The sequence below is a fragment of the Chenopodium quinoa genome, unplaced genomic scaffold (genome assembly GCF_001683475.1).
Source record: "Chenopodium quinoa cultivar QQ74 unplaced genomic scaffold, ASM168347v1, whole genome shotgun sequence".
Classification (NCBI taxonomy): domain Eukaryota; kingdom Viridiplantae; phylum Streptophyta; class Magnoliopsida; order Caryophyllales; family Amaranthaceae; genus Chenopodium; species Chenopodium quinoa.
Window position 1 is genome coordinate 366,013 of NW_018744830.1, and position 19,983 is coordinate 385,995.

Below are 19,983 nucleotides of genomic sequence, written 5' to 3' on the forward strand. Positions count from 1 at the left end.
TTAAATACCCTATATACTATTGTGTGATAGTAGAAATTACTATAGGTTTTTGAAAAAAAAAAATATTTAAACACATTTTGATAATTCAAAAAAATAATAAAATAAAATAAAATAAAATCCTAACAAAGGGGTATGGAATTATAAATTTGGATTATATAGGAAATTGTTAGTCTAATATGTATTTTGAAAGGAAACATAGAATTAATAAATAATAATAATAATAATAATAATAATAATAATAATAATAGACAGAAATTCCTCGAAATAGTTTTTCGGTGATCAGCGTACTATTTTGCACATATAATATAAAAGGTGGTACCGCTAATAGTAAATAGTTGAGTTCGTATTATTTTACACACACTGTTGATAGTTGGTATTATTTTAATCCAATTTTCCTAAATTATTACTTCCTCTATTTCTTTATAGTTGCAACACTTCTCTTTTCACACTTGCCGATGCATAGTTCCAATCGTTAATATATTTAATTACCAATATGTAAAAATTATAAATTTTTGATATTAAAATAGTATAAATCGAGACGAATCTAACAAGATTCCACATGACTATATTTTTGAAGCTATAAATCATCAAAGCTATTCAAAGTGTAACACATAAATAGTGTAAAAGTCAAACTGTTGCAACTACAAAAAAAAAAAAAAAAAAAAACGGAGGAAGTATGAGCTTATTTTTACAAAATATAAAATAAACTTGCTTATATATCAAATTGCCCATTATAACTATTACGTATTTAATTATTTTTATTTGCATATTTTAATTGTTTTATTATTATATTTCAGAATTTTTAATACGTTGTGAGCCGATTTATAATATTTTATGCTCTCTCCGTGTTTAAAAAGTTTTACACTTTGACTGACACATATTTTTAGGTAATTTAATTGACTTAAATAAAATAAGATGTGAGTGGGTGGTTGGAGTATTAAATAATTGTAAGAAAAAAAAATAGTACGGTTAATAGTTTATTGAAAAGTAATGAATATGAAAATAAATAAATAATATAAAAAGTAGTAGTTCGTTTGGGTGGGGACCATGAAATGAAAAATATATAACTTTAAAATGTAGCTTTTTGCCAAAAAATGAAGTGTAATACTTATTAAAACACAGCCGCATTTGGTAAGTGTAACACTTATTAAAACACAGAGGGATTATAATTTATTTTTGATAATTTTATTTTCTTTATACTACCTCCGTCCCTAATATTTTGCCACATTTGACTGTTCGCAGCCTCCAATTTGCGTCTTAAAACGGTTTTATTTCTATATTCATACGTGTAAAAATTATGAAAGTTACTCTGTCCGTTTCGTAATAATCGCAATACTAAGTGTTGTACAAAGTTTTAGAAAATTTATAGGGTGGGGTCAAAAAAGGGAATTTTATAATATAAAGTATACGAAGTATTTAGTATAGAAAAGAGAGAGAGAAAAGAAAAAGTCGTGTATGTATGGTTGCTAGGAAAGAAATATAAAATAGTAGAACCAAAAAAAGAAGTGTTGCAATTATTATGAAATATATGTAAAAGAAAAGTGTTACAATTATTACATGGAGGGAGTAGATATTAATAAAATATAGAATAATACGGATCTAACAAGATCTCACATAACGGTATTATCTCTTATAGATTAAGTGTATTTATGGTAAAAAAAAAAAATAAAAAAAAAAATGTAACCTATTTTTTTGTAATGGGGCAAAAATTTAAGGACATAAGGATTAATTATTTAGCAACCGTGTATTACACGCGTTTAAAAGGGTTTTGGGATGAGTTCGAGAAGTGAGCCCGTAGTAATCCTTTCTTTATTTGTTTATTTGGGAAATTAGAGTAGTTGTCATTTTACACCTTTTACATTTTTGGAACCAAGCGTCACCATTATTTTTTATTCCATTTGATCAATTGATTAGAAGATTAGCTTTAGAGGTGCAAAAAACTGACCCGTTTAATTTGATTCGATCCGATTTAAAGAAAACCCGATGCAAATTTATATCATTATAATTATTTTTGCTGAATGTGGAGACATGACCTAAATGAGAAGATAATGGATTTGATTCAAGTATTTGATAATAATGTGCGAAATAGGAGACTAAGGCTATGACTCTATTCTTTGAGTTTCTGGATAGAGCAGAGCAGGGATTAGCCGAGTAGAACAGATTTCATTATTATTATTATTGTTGTTGTTGTTGTTGTTGTTGTTATTAAATAATAATTATTTTTGTTATTATTATTATCATCTTTAAATATTAGTTATTATTATTGTTAAAAATTAATTATTATTATTATTATTATTAATTATTATTATTATTATTAAATATTAATTATTAGTATTATTAATATTATTATTAAATATTAATTATTATTATTTTTATTTTTATTATTTTCTTTAAATATTATTTATTATTATTAAAAATTAATTATTATTATTATTTATTATTATTATTATTACTATTATTATTATTATTTATTATTATTATTATTAATTAATATTATTAAAAATAATTAATAATTAATTAGTAAATTGTATTATTATTATTATTGTTATTATTATTATTATTAAATATTAATTATTATTATCTTTAAATATTAGTTATTATTATTAAATACTAATTATCATTTTTAAATATTAATCATTATTATTATTATTAATTATTATTTTTAAACAGAGCAGATTTAAGCAGAGTAGAGCAGCTCAAAAGAACAGGGCCTATGTTTCATTCATCTTATTTTCATTAGAGCGAGATTATATGTTTAGATAATCTCAAGATAAGTATAGAAAAAATAAGTTCATATAAGAGTTACCTAATTTTAAGATAATGGTGTTTTTTTTTCTTTCCCGTGTGACCAAAAAGGAAAAAACCATAAATTTACCAAAAGAGGAATAGGTGTATTTTTTTTTATTAAAAAACCTTAAAATTTTTTACATTACATACTACTAAAGGTGAAACTAACAAGAACACTTGATATATAACATCTTCAAAATTTCTTGATTTAAAAAAAATTCATTATTACATAAAAAGGTCAGGTCTGTACATAATTTAGAGGAAAATTGGCTTAAAATAATACCAACTATTAACAGTGTGTAAAATAATACGAACTTTAATATTTGCTATTAGCGGTACTACCTTTTATACAATATGTGCAAAATACGTCGGTTACCGAAAAAGTTTCGCGAGGAATATTCCATCTATATTTATTATGATTATTGTTATTATTATTGTTATTGTTATTGTTATTGTTATTGTTATTGTTATTATTATTGTTATTGTTATTATTATTATTATTATTATTATTATTATTATTATTATTATTATTGTTATTATTATTATTATTATAATTATTATTATTAATAATAATAATAATTTTTTTTTCTTTTCAAATACATATTATGTTAACAATTTCCTTTGTCAATATGTATTTAAATATTATTTTTTTAAAAATACTTGTAGTAATTTTTACTACCACTCAATAGTAAATAGGGTATTTAAATACATTATTGTTTTGATATAATTAGTTTCAAAAATTGTACAAGTATAAAAAAAATCCAAAAAATTCCCCACATTATTTTGCATTGGTTAGTGAATGTGGGAAAATTTTGGAATTTTGAAACTAATTATATCAACATAATAATGCATTTTAAATACCCTATATACTATTGTGTGATAGTAGAAATTACTATAGGTTTTTGAAAAAAAAAATATTTAAACACATATTGATAATTCAAAAAAATAATTAAAAAAAATAAAAAAAAGGCCTAACAAAGGGGTGTGGCATTATTAATTTGGATTATAAAGGAAATTGTTAGTCTAATATGTATTTTGAAAGAAAACATAAAATTAATAAATAATAATAATAATAATAATAATAATAATAATAATAATAATAATAATAATAATAATAGACAGAATATTCCTCGAAATACTTTTTCGGTGACCGGCGTACTATTTTTCACATATAATACAAAAGGTGGTACCGCTAATAGCAAATAGTTGAGTTCGTATTATTTTACACACACTGTTGATTGTTGGTATTATTTTAATCCAATTTTCCTAAATTATACTTCCTCTATTTCTTTATAGTTGCAACACTGCTCTTTTCACACTTGCCGATGCATAGTTCCAATCGTTAATATATTTAATTACCAATATGTAAACATTATAAATTTTTGATATTAAAATAGTATAAATCTAGACGAATCTAACAAGATTCCACATGACTATATTTTTGTAAAGTTATAAATCATCAAAGCTAGTCAAAGTGTAAGACATAAATAGTGTAATTGTCAAATTGTTGCAACTACTATGTATTTAATTATTTTTATTGTTGTAACACATAAATATCAAATTGTCCATTATAACTATTATGTATTTAATTATTTTTATTTGCATATTTGAATTGTTTTAATATTATATTTCAGAATTTTTAATACGTTGTGAGCCGATTTATAATATTTTATGCTCTCTCCGAGTTTTAAAAGTTTTACACTTTGACCGACACATAGTTTTAGGCAATTTAATTGACTTAAATAAAATAAGATGTGAGTGGGGTGGTTGGAGAATTAAATAATTGTAAGAAAAAAAATAGTACGGTTGATAGTTTATTGAAAAGTAATGAATGTGAAAGGAAAGAAATAATATAAAAAGTAGTAGTTCGTTTAGGTGGGGACCATGAAATGAAAAATATATAACATTAAAATGTAGCTTTTTGCCAAAAAATGAAGTGTAATACTTATTAAAACACAACATTTGGTAAGTGTAACACTTATTAAAATATAGAGGGATTATAATTTATTTTTTGATAATTTTATTATCCTTATACTCCCTCCGTCCCTAATATTTTGCCACATTTGACTGTTCGCAGCCTCCAAGATGCGTCTTAAAACGATTTTATCTCTATTTTCATCCATTTAAAAATTATGAAAGTTACTCCGTCCGTATCGTAATAATCGCAATACTAGGTGTTGCACAAAGTCTTAGGAAATTTATAGGGTAGGGTCCAAAAAGGGAATTTTATAATATAAAGTATACGAAGTAGTTAGTATAGAAAAGAGAGAGAGAAAAAAAAAAAAGTCGTGTATGTAAGGTTGCTAGGAAAGAAATATAAAATAGTAGAACCAAAAAAAGAAGTGTTGCAATTATTATGAAATATTTGTAAAAGAAAAGTGTTACAATTATTACACGGAGGGAGTAGATATTAATAAAATATAGAATGAGACAGATGTAACAAGATCTCACATAACTATATTATCTCTTATAGATTAAGTGTATTTATGGTAAAAAAAATAAATAAATTAAAATGTAACCTATTTTTTTTTGTAATGGGGCAAAAATTTAAGGACATAAGGATTAATTATTTAGCAACCGTGTATTACACGGGGTTAAATGACTTTTTTTTTTTTTTTTTTTGAAAGTCTTTTAACCCGTATAATACACGGTTGCTAGCCTTGTAGGTAAGAATGGCAATATTATATGGATATCCGCTAACCCGCTCCGCCGGCTTTAAATAAATGGACGAAAACTCAAAATAAATGAATGAGAATCGGGTGACGGATGGAGCGGATGATGGGGATCACATTGGATGGGATGTGGATGATACTTTACTTCACCCACTAACTATCCACCTACCAGTTTAACATATATATTAAATTTTTTTATCTAAGAGTTTTAATAGTGAAATATGAATTGTGTAAGAAAATTACTTGTTTTTTCTTGCAAATTGATTTTTTTTCAAACAATATGTTGTTATTGTTTCATTTTTTATTAAAAAAAAAAAACAATTGTATAAATCACCGAAAATTAGAATTATGTGGATTTTTTTTCACTTTCAATACTCATCCATAAGTCATCCGCTCCACCCATTTCATCCGCGGATGATGGGCGAACGGATGGGTAAAGCGGGTGACAGATGGATGTGGATGGAGTGACTGGAAGATGGATGCGGGTGAAGTTCCACCCGATTCGAATCCGATCCATTGTCATTTCTACTTGTAGGATAAAGTTGTATCAAGAATGCCTGCCCAATTTCACTCCATTTTGGCCCATTCCAAGACAAATGTTGGCGCAATTCAATATAGTAATTGTTGTTGGACCAATTCAAATGGTGGCCCATTCCCTTTTTTCCTGAACTTTAAAATGAAAATCCAAGACAAATGTTGGCCCAATTCAATATAGCTAATTGGTCTTGATCTGATTATTCATCCGATGCAACATTACATTAGTGGATCAAGAAAAAGCATTGAGCTCATCGCCTGTCAAACTACAACCCTCTGTTTCACCAACATTTTAATTTACACATTTCAGTAGCACTCAATTTTGAACATTGTTATCATTAACTATTCTTAGTTAAATATACTTCGTAATACTTCATACAAAGTATAAAAATAAACTACTACATTGAACCTAATCCAATATCATTTTATATAATTACATTTATGTTATATGTGGTTACAAATTGTGAATGAATAATGTTACGTTCACCTTATTTTCATTTATTTTAGGTTTAATAAGTTCAGACAAGAAAATTTCAGGAAAAATAAGTTCGGATAAGGGTTACCATGTACGAATTACAACTAAAATAAGTTTTAATAATGTCTAACAAGTTCAAATATATTTAATTAAGTTCAGATAAATGAAAATCAGGTGAATAGAATTCAACCTAAGAAATAAAAAGTATAATCCACCCATATTATTCCAAAATAATCAAATACATAGATTATCATCCTTAATACAAGACTATTCGGAAAAAAAAAAAAAAAAAAAAAAAAAAAAAAAAAAAAAAAAAAAATCAAGCACAACGTTTGGACCAATTTAGTTACAACTTACCAATTGCAGTGAATATCAAAATAAAATCAAGCCTAGTAATTAAAAACCGTACCCCACCATTAATACGTAGTATTACTTCTTAATAGCATATGGAGGCCAGTACAAATGAAACTCAATCTTGTAAACAACAGTGATACCCACAAGATTAACGGGAGACGAGGTCACGTATCCTTGAACAAACAAGAAATCGCCCGTGCCACCAACAACAGGATGATCAGATGGTTTTGTGTTATGAGTCTCCCCAAGAATCGAAATCGAACCCTTGTGGTTTTTTATGTTGAGAGAGATCCTTGCCATCGATATGCTTTGAAGCCCATCCAGGCTCGACGTGATGGAAGCTCCCTGCGCGGTTCCATGAACCGCGAAGGAGCTATAAGATACTGTGGTAGTAAGTGGATCTTGGAACGCAAATATGGTTCCAAATGGGGTAGTTGTTTGGCTAACATGAGGCCCTGCTACTCCGTTTACTATAAAGTAACCGGTTTTGTTGATGGTTTCGTGTTGGTATAACGAAAAATGCATGGATTTTAGCTCGTCATGATGGTGGTGGTGGTGGTGATGGTGGTGGTGGGCGGCTATCGCCAAGGCGGGAAGAAGAAAGAAAAATAATACATGGATCATTGAGAAAGCCATGTTGTACATAGGTAATGTTATTAATGTATTACAAATGGATGTGTGGATGTACATATAGGCGGCTAAGTTGTAAAGAGGAGTATGAAAAATTCAAATGAAAGTAATTGGTCCGTTAGTAACTACTGCTACGACTTACAATAAATGATAGAAGTTAGTGGTTGAATTAAGGAAAAAATTGAGGTTTTATTGACTAGAAAAAGAAAGGGGGCGATATTGGACTGAAAAAGAGTCAATCCCGTGAGAAACACTTCGGAGTTGATCAAACCACAAACTTTTGCTTTTACATTACAGCTATTGAAGACAGAGAAATCTTATGACATAAAATGAAACAAAGTGATATATACGATAGTGATATGCACTGGCGGAGCCAGCGTGGGACAAGGGGGGACAGTTGTCCCCCCACTTCCAAAAAAAAAATAGTATAAATACAATATTTTGTGCATAATGTAATAGACCAAAGGAGTTAGCGCAATGGTTAAAGTAAGTTGCATGAGTTTGTACTTGTAGTCTTAGGAACTGGGTTCGATTCTTCCTGTGCGCTTTTTCTTTCCTTTATTTATTTATTTATTTTTTTGTTTTTGTTTTTTTTTTTTTTAAAAAAAATTATTATATATATAAATCTTTATAAGATTTTGAAACCTAAATTTTTATAAGATAGTATTACTTCAATTTAATTCTTAACATTACCCCATTTACTTATTTGAATAATTGTAACTGTAGTTCCCTTTATTTATTTATTTATTTATTTTATTTGTTTTTTAATAAATCTTTATAAGATTTTGAAACCTAAATCTTTATAAGATAATATTACTTCAATGCATTTCTTAACAATTACTCCATATACGTATTTGAATCTTTGTAATTGTAGTTTTGCATGAGCTTTACCCCAAATTACGATTGTTATAGCCTAATAGATAATTATGACAGTACTACATTTAAATAACTATATTATTAATTGTTTGAAATCTTCAAAAATTATGAACCCCTAAACAAATAGTTTATGGAGAAAAGTGGTATACGATGTTGATTTTTTGACTAAGTACTCCGTATTTTATATTTTGAGCTGTAAAACTTTAACTATTCAAGCATATTTTTGCTCCAATATTAAACTAAGTGATGATGTTTATTTGTCCCCCCGGTTTGAAATTCCTGGCTCCGCCACTGGTGATATGTATAGTTATGGGGTACATATATATATATATATATATATATTTTTTTGTTGAAGGAGGGTATATAAATAAATAATTAAAGGATTTTTTTTTTACCAAGACAAAATAAGTTTAAATAAGATAAATTGAACAAAAAAGTCAAATAAAACAAAGTTTTCACTTTTTTAATAAGTATAATTAACATCTTTCTTTATTGTTTTGTTTTTACTACAACTTTAGCTCAACTCATTAGTTAATGTATATTATTGGATTAAAGGTACTGAGTATCGAAGAGACTCCTGTACCTTTTTTTTTTTTTTTTTTTTTTTTTTTTTGGAGAAAATGAGACTCCTCTACGGCTCTACCTAAAATTTTATATAGTGTAGTCAACGATGTTATGTATTCTATAAATTCAAATTCAAAATTTTACGTATGTTTTATATGTTCAACGAAAAATTTTCTTTTAAAAAAAAAAATTTCTCTATTTACATACTTTGTATTTAAAAAAAAAAAGGAAAAACATCCATAGAGGATGGAGTCCATTTATACAAATTTAATATTTTATTCTTGTACCATTGTATCATGTACTTTATGAACAATGATATCAAATTAAATCATGACGTACTAGTAACTAGATTTGGTTTCCCCTACTTACAACTACCACAAATGAACTCATTTTCACATTATATGTATTTTTTTTGGAAAGATTTACAGTGTCTATAACTCTTGATGATCATGAACATGAACGTTCAATCTCCGAAGCCAAACCGAATGAAGTATCATATGGAAGAAATCATAGCGTTTAGGAGGAGAATGAACTTCGAAATGCCTCCTTACTTGAAGCACTCTTCGGTACATCTTCAAATATTTTTTTGTAGAAACGCTTGATAAGATCATCTTCAAGTTCGGTATGTCCTTCACCGAGACTTCAATTGAAAAGGACTTCCAATTCAACACATCACTAAATGGTGGTACGTAGTGATCCGATATAAGAACAGGCACACACCCGGTGTATATTGCCTCGACGATCCTAGGGCTCGCGACCTCATAACCACTAGGACAAATACAAAACTTGCTATTTTTTAGCATGTCATAGTAGGAAACTCCTTTTGGTAGGTAGTTGTAGATTTTCAAGTCTTCGTCGTTGTTGTTTCCCCAATACTCTAGGAGGATAGGCCTAATTGGTCCATGAAGTCCACCCGCGAAAAATCCTAAGATGGAGCGCCGTGAAGGGGATGGTCCTCCAACGAACCCTTGGATATCCCCCGTTCGAAGGTTGATTTCAGGAAGGGATATATCCTTCCGAGGCTTAAACCCTTCGGAGGTATTAGCATTGCATAGGACTCGAATTGAGTTCTTGCTTAGGTAAGGAACTGAATTTGATGCTTCTGGCCCCTTAATCAGGAACAAAAAAAAAAAAAAAAAAAAAAAGGCGGCATTTTTAGCTAACTTCATAAAAAAAGGCATCAAAAATTGATTATCAATGCTACGTTGTAACATTATATTTGAGAAGATCGAATATTATGTTGATCAATCTGATACGTACCCAGTCATGACAAGAGAGCATAAAATGATCAGCTCCAAGGCTACGATTCCAATAAGGATACTTGCTAGAAACGACATTGATATAATCTCTCACGGTGTGTTTAATGGGACCAAAGTCATGAGAGTCCCGTGGATAAACATAATGAACCATCATAGTGACACTAAAGGGAAGGAAGAACACATGAGCCTTCTCTCGGTTCTTAGTTCGGAATTGATTATTGATCTCCATAAGGTGTATGAAGTTCCCTTCGGTTGAGTATATACTTTTACAAGGGCCGTTGTGGAACAATGGGGTTTCACCTTCCTCGTAAACAAAAACCTTAAATCGTTTCTCCATTTCCAAGTAGCTCCTGCACGCAATTATCGATCATATGCAAGCACAAAGTTTTAACATTTCTATATCGCGAAGCTTTTCACATACTACGGAGTATTATCTTAATACATCTCTCTTTCCGCTATAAACAAATGATGTTTTCTACGGAAGTGCAATTTGACCAATTTATTATTTGCTATATAAAGGAAATTGTGAATGTACATGTTGATCAAAGGAATTATGCAACTTAAAATACAATCAATTCTAAATTTACCAGGCCAAATCATGTAATTAATTCGTTTTTCTATAAATAATCATGATAACAAGTTAGATTGTGTAAATTATCAAATCGACTAATCCTTCTCACCCTCTTTTTTTAAATACTCGAGTTTATCTTAATTAGCATTGCATCTCATATTAGGTAAATGTTAACACATACATTATGTGCAATATATAGAAATCTGAATAAGCAAGAAAAAAGACCTTTAATTTAATTTCCATACATGTTTATAAAGCTCAAATCTTGAAAGAATCAGTGACCACTAAAACACATTAGCTAGGGTAAAACAAATGTTTAGACTTTCCAAAAAGAAGAAACTCATAATAACTTTTTGTCCCTCAATTTCTAAGTGGAGTAACTTTTCGAGTAGAATATAAATTAAAGTTTGCTTATTATGCATGTACCTTAAATTAACACTAATCATACATATACTGCCAAATGTATTTAATGAAATATAACCAACAACTCAGCAAGAGTAGCATTTACGTCTCAATCGCCAAGCCAAATTGAACATGCACCAAATTCGGCAATAGTACTAGGACATACATTTATCTAAAGTATCATTTTAAGAAATTATAATTCTAAATGGCGTGACATTGTTCCAACTCTAAATTCAAGATGTGATACGATTTTATAAAATAAATATATCCAATACGTCTATAAAGAGAAATGGAGTACGGAGTATAACATAAGTAATAGCCTGGCATTTTAGTTAGTCAAGTTGTAACGACATTTTCCGAATATGCTATAATGCTTAGTTTATCTTACATACCTGTGAAAAGCATTGGAGTTCCAATACATTGGACCGACGGGCTTAAAATCGGGGTCATCATACGTACGATTTGTAAACTTAGCTTCCTTGATTCCGGCCCGAGCCTTTTGAAGCCCGATTTCAAGCTTATCCAAATCAGTAACCACCTTCTCTAGTTCGACTTTCCTCATGGGAGGGGTATGTGTTTCATTTAAGGTAGTGACGATGATATCGGTTGAATTTGGAGTCATGTCCTTTAATGTCATTGAGCTCCCATTTGTCGCCTGTTGAACTCAGCTAAATTAGTCTTTTGTATAACAACATCACTTAACCAAATTTAGTAAATCCCATTGTCAAGAAAAAAAAAATAAATAAAAAAATCAATTCCACTTCTCTACTATATATATATATTTTTTAAAAGTTATCATGTCCCTCCAAAATTAATAATCACATTGATTTGTAATGTATACAAGTACTACTTCCGTTCTTAAAAGATGTTTACACTTTATAATTATATTTATAATTATAATTATATCGATGCTACATTAAATATTGTGGAAAAAGATTAATGAGAAGAAAGCTCTTTTAAGAACGGAATTACGGAGTAGTAATTGCAAGCATTATTTTTTTTTTCACAGAATAATTACAAGTATTATTGGTTGTCAAAAAAAAAAAAAAAATTACAAGTATTATTTTAAGTTGTGAAAGATAGACTACTCTCAAATTACCATTAGTAATTAACCAAATTTTTGGTCCATCTCATTGTACTTGTACCAAAATAAAGTTTCAAGCTATATTTGGTGCTATATCAATCTACAAAGACAACATAGTATCAATTAATTAATTCTACGGAGCATAATTAAATATTTTTTTTAAAAAAAAAAAAAGATAAAAACCGGCTAAGACCTACATTTATTTTTTTGTGAAAGTAAGACCTACATTGATGATTATACATTCATAATAATTTGTATAATAATTATTTATTTCAAGAGGAAAGTGAACCAAAAAAAAATAAATAAATAAAAAAATAAATAAAAAATAAAATTGGTTTAAAAACATTAACTTTTTCAGAAGTTATTTTCAATATTTTATGCCCTACAAATAAAAATTTTGTTTCAAGTAATTCATTTTCCTATTGTTCTTGTTTCACGTATTAATCTCGTTCAAACCCGAAGTAAAATTCATGCACTCGTCGATAATACAATCAAAGACTCAATAAATAAAAAAATAATAATAATTATAAAAATGAAAATAAAAATAAAAAAATAAAAAAAAACTTTTCTAGAATTTTAGGACAAAAACACGGAGAGAAATATAAGGAAAAGTAATTGATTTTCTTGTTTTTGTAAATGTCTTCTGGAAATTTGGGATGGATGAAAACTTTCTTAAACACACTTGTTAGTAATCATTGAACAATATAAATGTGTGTGTGACCCGTAATTAAAACAAAACTCTTACTAAAAAAATTTATTCATGAGATCAAAAGGGAAAAAAAAAAAAAAAAAAAAAAACATCAGGACACCAAAGTGAAATTATGTCAAATCTCCGAGCACCAAAGTGAAAATTTTCGTATACGACACCATGTCGCTAATGCAAAAACATGTCACGAAAAACGACAGACTAAGAATGACTACAAAAAATAAACAACGGAAGAAAAGAGAGAAAAAGTGATAAAAGTTCTCACAAGTGCAAAAACAGATGAGTTATTAGCAGCTTGAATTGTTGCAACATGATCAGAAGGTGTTGATAAACCAGATTCCTCTGTTACAACACTAGCTTTCTCTGCTATTATCCCTTCTTCAATTTTTAATCTCAATTCTTCAGTTGAAACTCGGTGTATTTCCTTTGAATTTACACTTGATGAAGTTTCCGCCGTCTTCGACGACAACGAAGACGGCAAAATCAAAGGGTTTGGATTAAGACCACCATTGAATGAAACAAACCCAAATAACAAAATCAATGGTATAGTGAAGCAAATTATTACTTTCACTAATGGTGATGATAAATACAAATACCCCATTTTATTTTTATTCTCTTCTAATTTCATTTCATGTTATTGTTCTAATTTTCAACATTTTAAACAAAATCAACCAAAAGTTTTTTTGGTATGGTGCAACATGTTTAGTTTGTTATTTCTTTGCACTGAAAAAAGGGGTTATTGTAAAAAGGAGGTGGTTTAGAATTTGGTAGTTGGAAGACAAAAGAAGTGAAAGGTTTTATGCTTTAAATTAAAAAAAGTGGGTCAGAAATCAAGAGAAAGTGAACATCTGGTGATAAATAGTTGCACCTTCAATTCAACCAGCCAGGCGTCTGTTTGATCAGACCTTGTTTTGGAATCAAGTGCATGCAATAAAAAGATGAATGAAACCAAAAACTAGTTTAAAGCCAAATGTAAGGGTGGGGGTCAATGTGAATGTGAACCATTTTGTTTGACTGTTAATCCTTGCTACATGACAAAACAGTTTTTTGGAGTTTTTGATAGAGTTCAAATTGATTCGAGCTGAGAATAACCTGATCAAATTGGAAGTGATTGAAGGAGAACTCTACGGAGTATTTCCTTCGTTTCAAATTAGTTGCAGCATTTTTTTCAATTAATTGCAATACTTTGTACATGACTTAATTTGAGCCGACTCTCACATCTAATTTGACAACTCTAGTTTTTGGAAGACTTTGTTATTAGGTACGGTAATGCTTTTAATATAATGTGTTGATGTCATATAAATACGATGTCTTTTAGTGAATTAACTATTTGGATTTTATCAAAGCTTATTTAAATTAGAACTTATAAAAATTGAAACTTATTGAGCCTTATTATACGTAGAGTTGATCAAAATGGGCCCACCATGATTTTTTGGGCAAGCCATGTGTATAACTTATCGGCACAAAGTTGAACCCGGCTAAGCTTGAATTAAAATTTTTTTTGGCGGGCCATGGGCAAATACTTTTTAACATGTTTAGGTATTTTAAAGACTCGGCCCAAATATGGCCCAAAAGCCCGATTGACCCGGCTCGAAATTACGAGTTCGAGCTACAATTTTCGGCCCAAACCTTAGATCGTCTTGGCCCTTCAAATTTAATGGCTGGCTTTTTTTCATCTTTTTTTTTTTTTCTCCAACCCGCCCAATGATCACCTCTATATATATATATATATATAAGGATTTCTGGTGTTGCATATCGTGTCTAGCCTACATCTAATCCATAGCCTATTAAGCTTATTGAATATCGTGTTGTACTGTGGTTACATGAAAGCCAAATATTGTCTCTGTTTTTTTTTTTTTAGCTATATTTGCTATTTTCGTCCATGTTTTTAAAAGCTACACTTCTCTTTAGGAAATCTTTACAATTTAATAATATGTCTTTACCCACTAACGGTCCCCACTCTATTATTACCTTATCAACCTCACTAACATCTTATTTTGTTGAACCTCCTAAAACTCCGCGTTCCCAACTCTAGCTTTTTTTAAAGAAAATGGAGGGAGTACTTATTTTGTGTAGTTGTATATGGTTGACCCTAAATTTATCAGTAGGGCTGAGCAAAACAATCCGAATATCCGATTTGCATCCGATTCGATAATTTAGGATATCCGATCCAAAATTTTCAAATATTGGATGCTTATTCGGATATTAATTTTTGAATTTTCGGATACCTGATATTCAGAAAATATCCGAACTAAGTCGAATTTTGGATATCTAATAACAAATATCCGATCCAAATATCCAAAAATGTGGGTGACGGTTACATTTTTTAAATAAATATAAAAAAAAAATCAAATTAAAAATAATTATATAGTGTTTCGGGGTTTTTCGTGTCCCTCGGGAGAGTTACGCCACTAAGTCTGGATTCCGGGCGCCTGTACCTGCAAAACAACGGAGACTCTGGTTGGGTGGAGTTCCGCCTCTGACAATCAAGTTAGAACGTGTACGGAGAATGTAAAAAGGTGCGGAAAGTAAAGTGAAATCTTCTCGGATTCCGAGATCAGGTGTTTTTCTCTGTTTTCGAGAGAATTGATTATGTTGCAATCATTCAATGTTTTTTCCCAAAGGGGGGTCAATCTCCCTATTTATAGGGTCATTGAAATTCGTGCCCCAATCCTAGGTTACGGAAACTTAGGACTGATGGGCTGCGCCGCCTTTTGACAGCCTAGGGAATTGGGCCTTGAAGGCCGTCTTTTTTCCAATGATTGCGAGTGCCACGTGTCAGCTGAGGAGAGGTTCGTTTTGAACCTCTCTTACGGTGACACGTGTCACCATTTTATTGGGCCACGTGGCCTTGGGTATTTTTACCCTAAACATTTGCCCTTCACAAGTGTGACGTGGCATGCCACGTGGCACTTGTGACACTTTGCACTTAGGCATTGGTGAACAGTTTAACTGTTCACCTTCTGGGAAAATTACGGGATGCCCCTGAATTTACCCTTCCATAAATTGGGTTTTACCCTCCCTCATTTTTGACATTTCCAAAGTCTAGAGAGAGTCAAACGTTCTTATAGAGAGAATATCTGACAGCCGCTTGTGTGCTTTCCAGATAATTGTCCTTTGTTTTCCAACTGGTTACAGCCGGTCTACTGTCTGTGCATCTCACAAACAGGAGAATATCTAACAACCGCCTGTTACAGCCGATCAGCGCTTGACACCACTTTCAGAAACATCTTAGAGGTTCCGTCTCTCCACTTCTCAACTCTTTCATACTTTTTCCGTTTGTTTACATATCATTCCATAAATAGATTCACCAACAACACACACGGCACAGCCTAGGACAATAGTTAGCCGGTCTCCTGGTACGGCTGAGTCTAAGACTAGGGGTGCCGTCTCTGGGTGTTTGGATCACCCTTGTTCATCTCCAAATCCGACCTTCTCCGTGTCTGCGAGGACACTATGGCTTAGACAAGATGGGCGACGCTAGATCCTAAATATAGGGAAGAAGGCACTGAAGATGTGCCACCTGAGGAAGTACCGGCTGAGGAGGGAAGGGGATCCCCTTCGGGTGCACCCAGCACTCCTAGTGATGGGATCCTTGAATCAGAAAAGAGAGACGGTGAAGAAGCCGCCTCTGTGTCTGGCTTTGAGGAGGATAATGAAGTCTGTGAGAGAGGCGGGGGGGGGGGGGGGGGTGGAGACCGCCTCTAGGTCTAACTCTGAGGAGAGCAGCAGTGGCTCACTATCACCGGTTGAGGATAGTGAAGTAGAAGAGAGGAAAAAGTGGAGCAAAGAGGGGGATCCGTTCCGGATCCATGTATCTGCCAGAGATAGGGCAAACATGGAAAATAACCTGGCGGACTTTAAATTAAAACGTCCTCTTGGCGAGGGCTGTGACATCCGGGTGTCGCTTGCTCTGGGTACCATTGCCTTGAAGGATGACCAGCCAAACACCAACAATTTCTTCGGCTGCTATGAGGCGGCCTTCCTAATCGGTCTCCGCTTCCCCCTTCACGATTCAATCAAGGCTATCCTGCGAGGATATGGCCTGGGAGTGTGTTAGTTAACCCTAAATTCTTGGGTTAACATTCTGGGCTACATCACCGCCTGCGAGATGCAGGGCCTCCATCTCGGCTGGGAGGATTTTGCCCCCATGCACTATCTCAGCCGTAGCCCAGGCGGCTGGTGGGCGTGGTACACCTTAACCACCTATCCCAACAATTTGATGACCATAGACAAACTGTCTAAGTGATTTGATTGGAAGAATCTGTTCTACCTGGTTTCTGCCCCCAAACGGCGAGATAACTTAGAGTATCGCTGTTATAATAAAAAGTCGGATCTATTGGGGCAGAAATGTGCTCTTCCAAAGGTTCCGGATGAGGATTATGAAAAAATAATAGAGCCGGGGTTCTTTGAACTTACAAACACCCCCCTCTCATCCGACGAATTAATAAGTGTATCCAAGAACTGGATTCCCAAACATGAGTGGCTGAGAGACGAGGCGTTCTTGTCCGCCTGCGGTCTGAGCAATATGTTCGATAGACGTACGTAGAGCATGCATCCGTCAATTTTATGCCATCTCTATTGTTTCTTGTGAATTTAGGTCTGCTTAATGATCTGACATACGGTTCTTTTTGCAGAAACCGCCAGAAGCATGCTTCCCAAAGAAAAGACGCCTACCGGCTCTGCAGCTCAAATCCACAAGGATAATGCGGAGAAGAAGAAAGCCCAACTGGCGGCTAAGGGCCAGGTATAATCCGCCTGCCCCAGCTTCTCCCATTTCATGTTTATGTATACTGACGGCTATAATCCGACTATATAATTAATGTCTGATTTGTCTTTCCGGATGGTGACAAAGGGGATACCAGATCACTTACCAAGATGATCAAACGGAAGCCGGATGACGAAGTCACAAGCTCTGCCAAGTCCCGGAAGCTATCTTCTGCTCAGACGGCTCATGAGCTTCCGCTTGGGAAAAAGCCGTCTGACCATCGGAGGGAAGACTATCAGGAAGAACACTGGTCTGGGGATAGACCTCTCTAACAAGTCGGGTGCCTTTGAGGTGCCAAAGGGTGGCGAGCCACCCAAAGCTGCAAGCGATTCTGCAGCGGCTATTGGCAATCTGAGCCTTCAGCCTTATCCCAAAGGTACAGTTGACCCCTTCAACTCCCCCTTTGAGCTTGGTTGGCTCATGCGGGTCAAGTCACATTCACAGCTATAGTCGAAGGGTTCCTCAGGCAGTCGGCAGTCTGTTGGTGGCGCCTATGTAGCTTTCTCACCAAATCTACCTTCTACTGCAGATCAATCCCCCGGTGGCCGGATGTGCAACAGTTCTCCAAGACCATGCTGAGGTCTATTCGCAAGGAGGACAAGGAGGCCATCCTTGGGATTTAGGCGTTCAATGTTGATCGCATCCTCTCCCTGCTATCTGAGGTATAATAACTTTATTCACATTCCTTTAAGTATAATGCCGGTTTTTTTTTAACACACTGTTTGCATATATACAGGCGATGTTGAGAGTAGATGGGGTGAAGAAGCCGTATGCTCGGAAGCAGGAAGAGGTAAGGCGGGCTAATAAACGGGCGACTGAGTCCGGTGACGTTGCTCAGTATCAGAGTACGATAATTGAACTTGAGTCTAAAGCTGAGCTAATGTCATAGGCGGAAACCATCAAGCGGCTAACAACTGCCCTTGCTGAGGCTAATGAGAAGGCCGCAAATCTTGAGGCGGCGCTCAAGAATGCTCGGGCGGACCTCAAAGCTTTGGAGGACGCCGACAGGGAGAACACCACTCTCCGAGCAGACGTCGGCCATCTGAAGAGTGAGATGGCCGCCTCCCAGGGCAACTTCAGAACAACTCTAGAGGCTTAGCAAAGCCGCCTCATTGAAGAGAATGAATAAGACTGCGAAGATCGGATGAGGATGGCCTGGGACCTTGTGCATCAGGATGTTGATTATGGCGTCTCGGCTTTGGCCTATCAGTATGCAGATCTTGTTCTTTCTACAAGGGCTGAAGGGAAGCCGGAGCCTGAGTCATTTGAGGAACGGGCAAACAAGGAGGCCTCAGACGGTGAAGAGCCAGCTCAAGCCGCAGGGGAGGGTGAGGAGGAAGAGCAACCGGAAGACGAAGCACAAGTGAATTCTGCTCTACCTCCGCCTGGGAAGGATGCGCCGGCTGCCCCGCCTTAGTAAAATTAGCTTTTGTTATTTCTATTCGGCCTTTGGCCGTCTGCATTTTCGATGTATGCCGAGTATCTCTGTACTTGTTAACAATTCTTCATTTTCCCGGACGTAGATCCGGTTTAACACTTACTCTCCCAGCCTTTTGGTCGGGCTTTATTTTATGAAATTGCCGACTGGGTCGGTTATGTCAAATTTGTTTCAATTTTTGCGATTCTTGATATGCATAGATTCTTGCAAAGTATTTAACTAGCTTTTATCTATGAAATTTTTTACTATACCGGCTGCTTTTACCCCTGGACGGTTGTGCGCTTGGTTTTCAAGGTGAATTGATTGACTTGGAAATTATTGATACCTGAAAGGGCATGACTAATTTCTGAGTTAATCAATCACTAAGGTGATTATCCCAAACCAAGCGGACAGTCGTCCATCTAGCATCCGGATAGAGTATCAGACGGTCATTGACCGTATCGATGTTGCCGATGGGCTTTTAATTTCTAAGTCAATTATCATGAGATTTTAATCTAAGTTGGAATAACGGCCGGTTACCGGTTGGTGTCAATGAGACATGCGATTTTTGTATACCGTCTGGGATTCCCTTAACTTGCTCATGTGAAACGGCTATGAGTGCGCCTCAGGGGGGCTAATCAATCTTTGCCGTTTGCAATAAGTTTATAGAACAATGTACCACCCAGATGGGAGATGCTCTCTGCGACGAATTCTCCCGGATGAGCGTCGCCGGATGTCTACTCATGTTGGAGCAGACGATGGTTTTTAATATCATCCAGCCATTGGCCTCATCAGGTCGTTTTAAAACGAACATTCCGTAGCTGCTAAGTTTTTAGACTTAGTTTATATTTATGATTTGAAACTTTGCCGCCTGTATTGCCCCG

The 19,983-nt window shown here is 33.4% G+C and overlaps 1 protein-coding gene across 1 annotated transcript; it reads right to left on the reverse strand.

Annotated features, from left to right (window-relative positions):
- Positions 1 to 8,931: 8,931 nt before the first annotated feature.
- LOC110704298 (probable glycosyltransferase At5g03795) lies at positions 8,932 to 13,752 on the reverse strand. The gene is made up of 4 exons (XM_021882087.1): positions 13,180 to 13,752; positions 11,517 to 11,779; positions 10,153 to 10,501; positions 8,932 to 10,001 (listed from the first exon to the last, which is right to left on the reverse strand). The coding sequence occupies exons 1-4, from the start codon at positions 13,540 to 13,542 to the stop codon at positions 9,324 to 9,326; spliced, it is 1,653 nt and encodes a 550-aa protein (XP_021737779.1). The 5' UTR covers positions 13,543 to 13,752; the 3' UTR covers positions 8,932 to 9,323.
- Between the last annotated feature and the right edge of the window lie 6,231 nt (positions 13,753 to 19,983).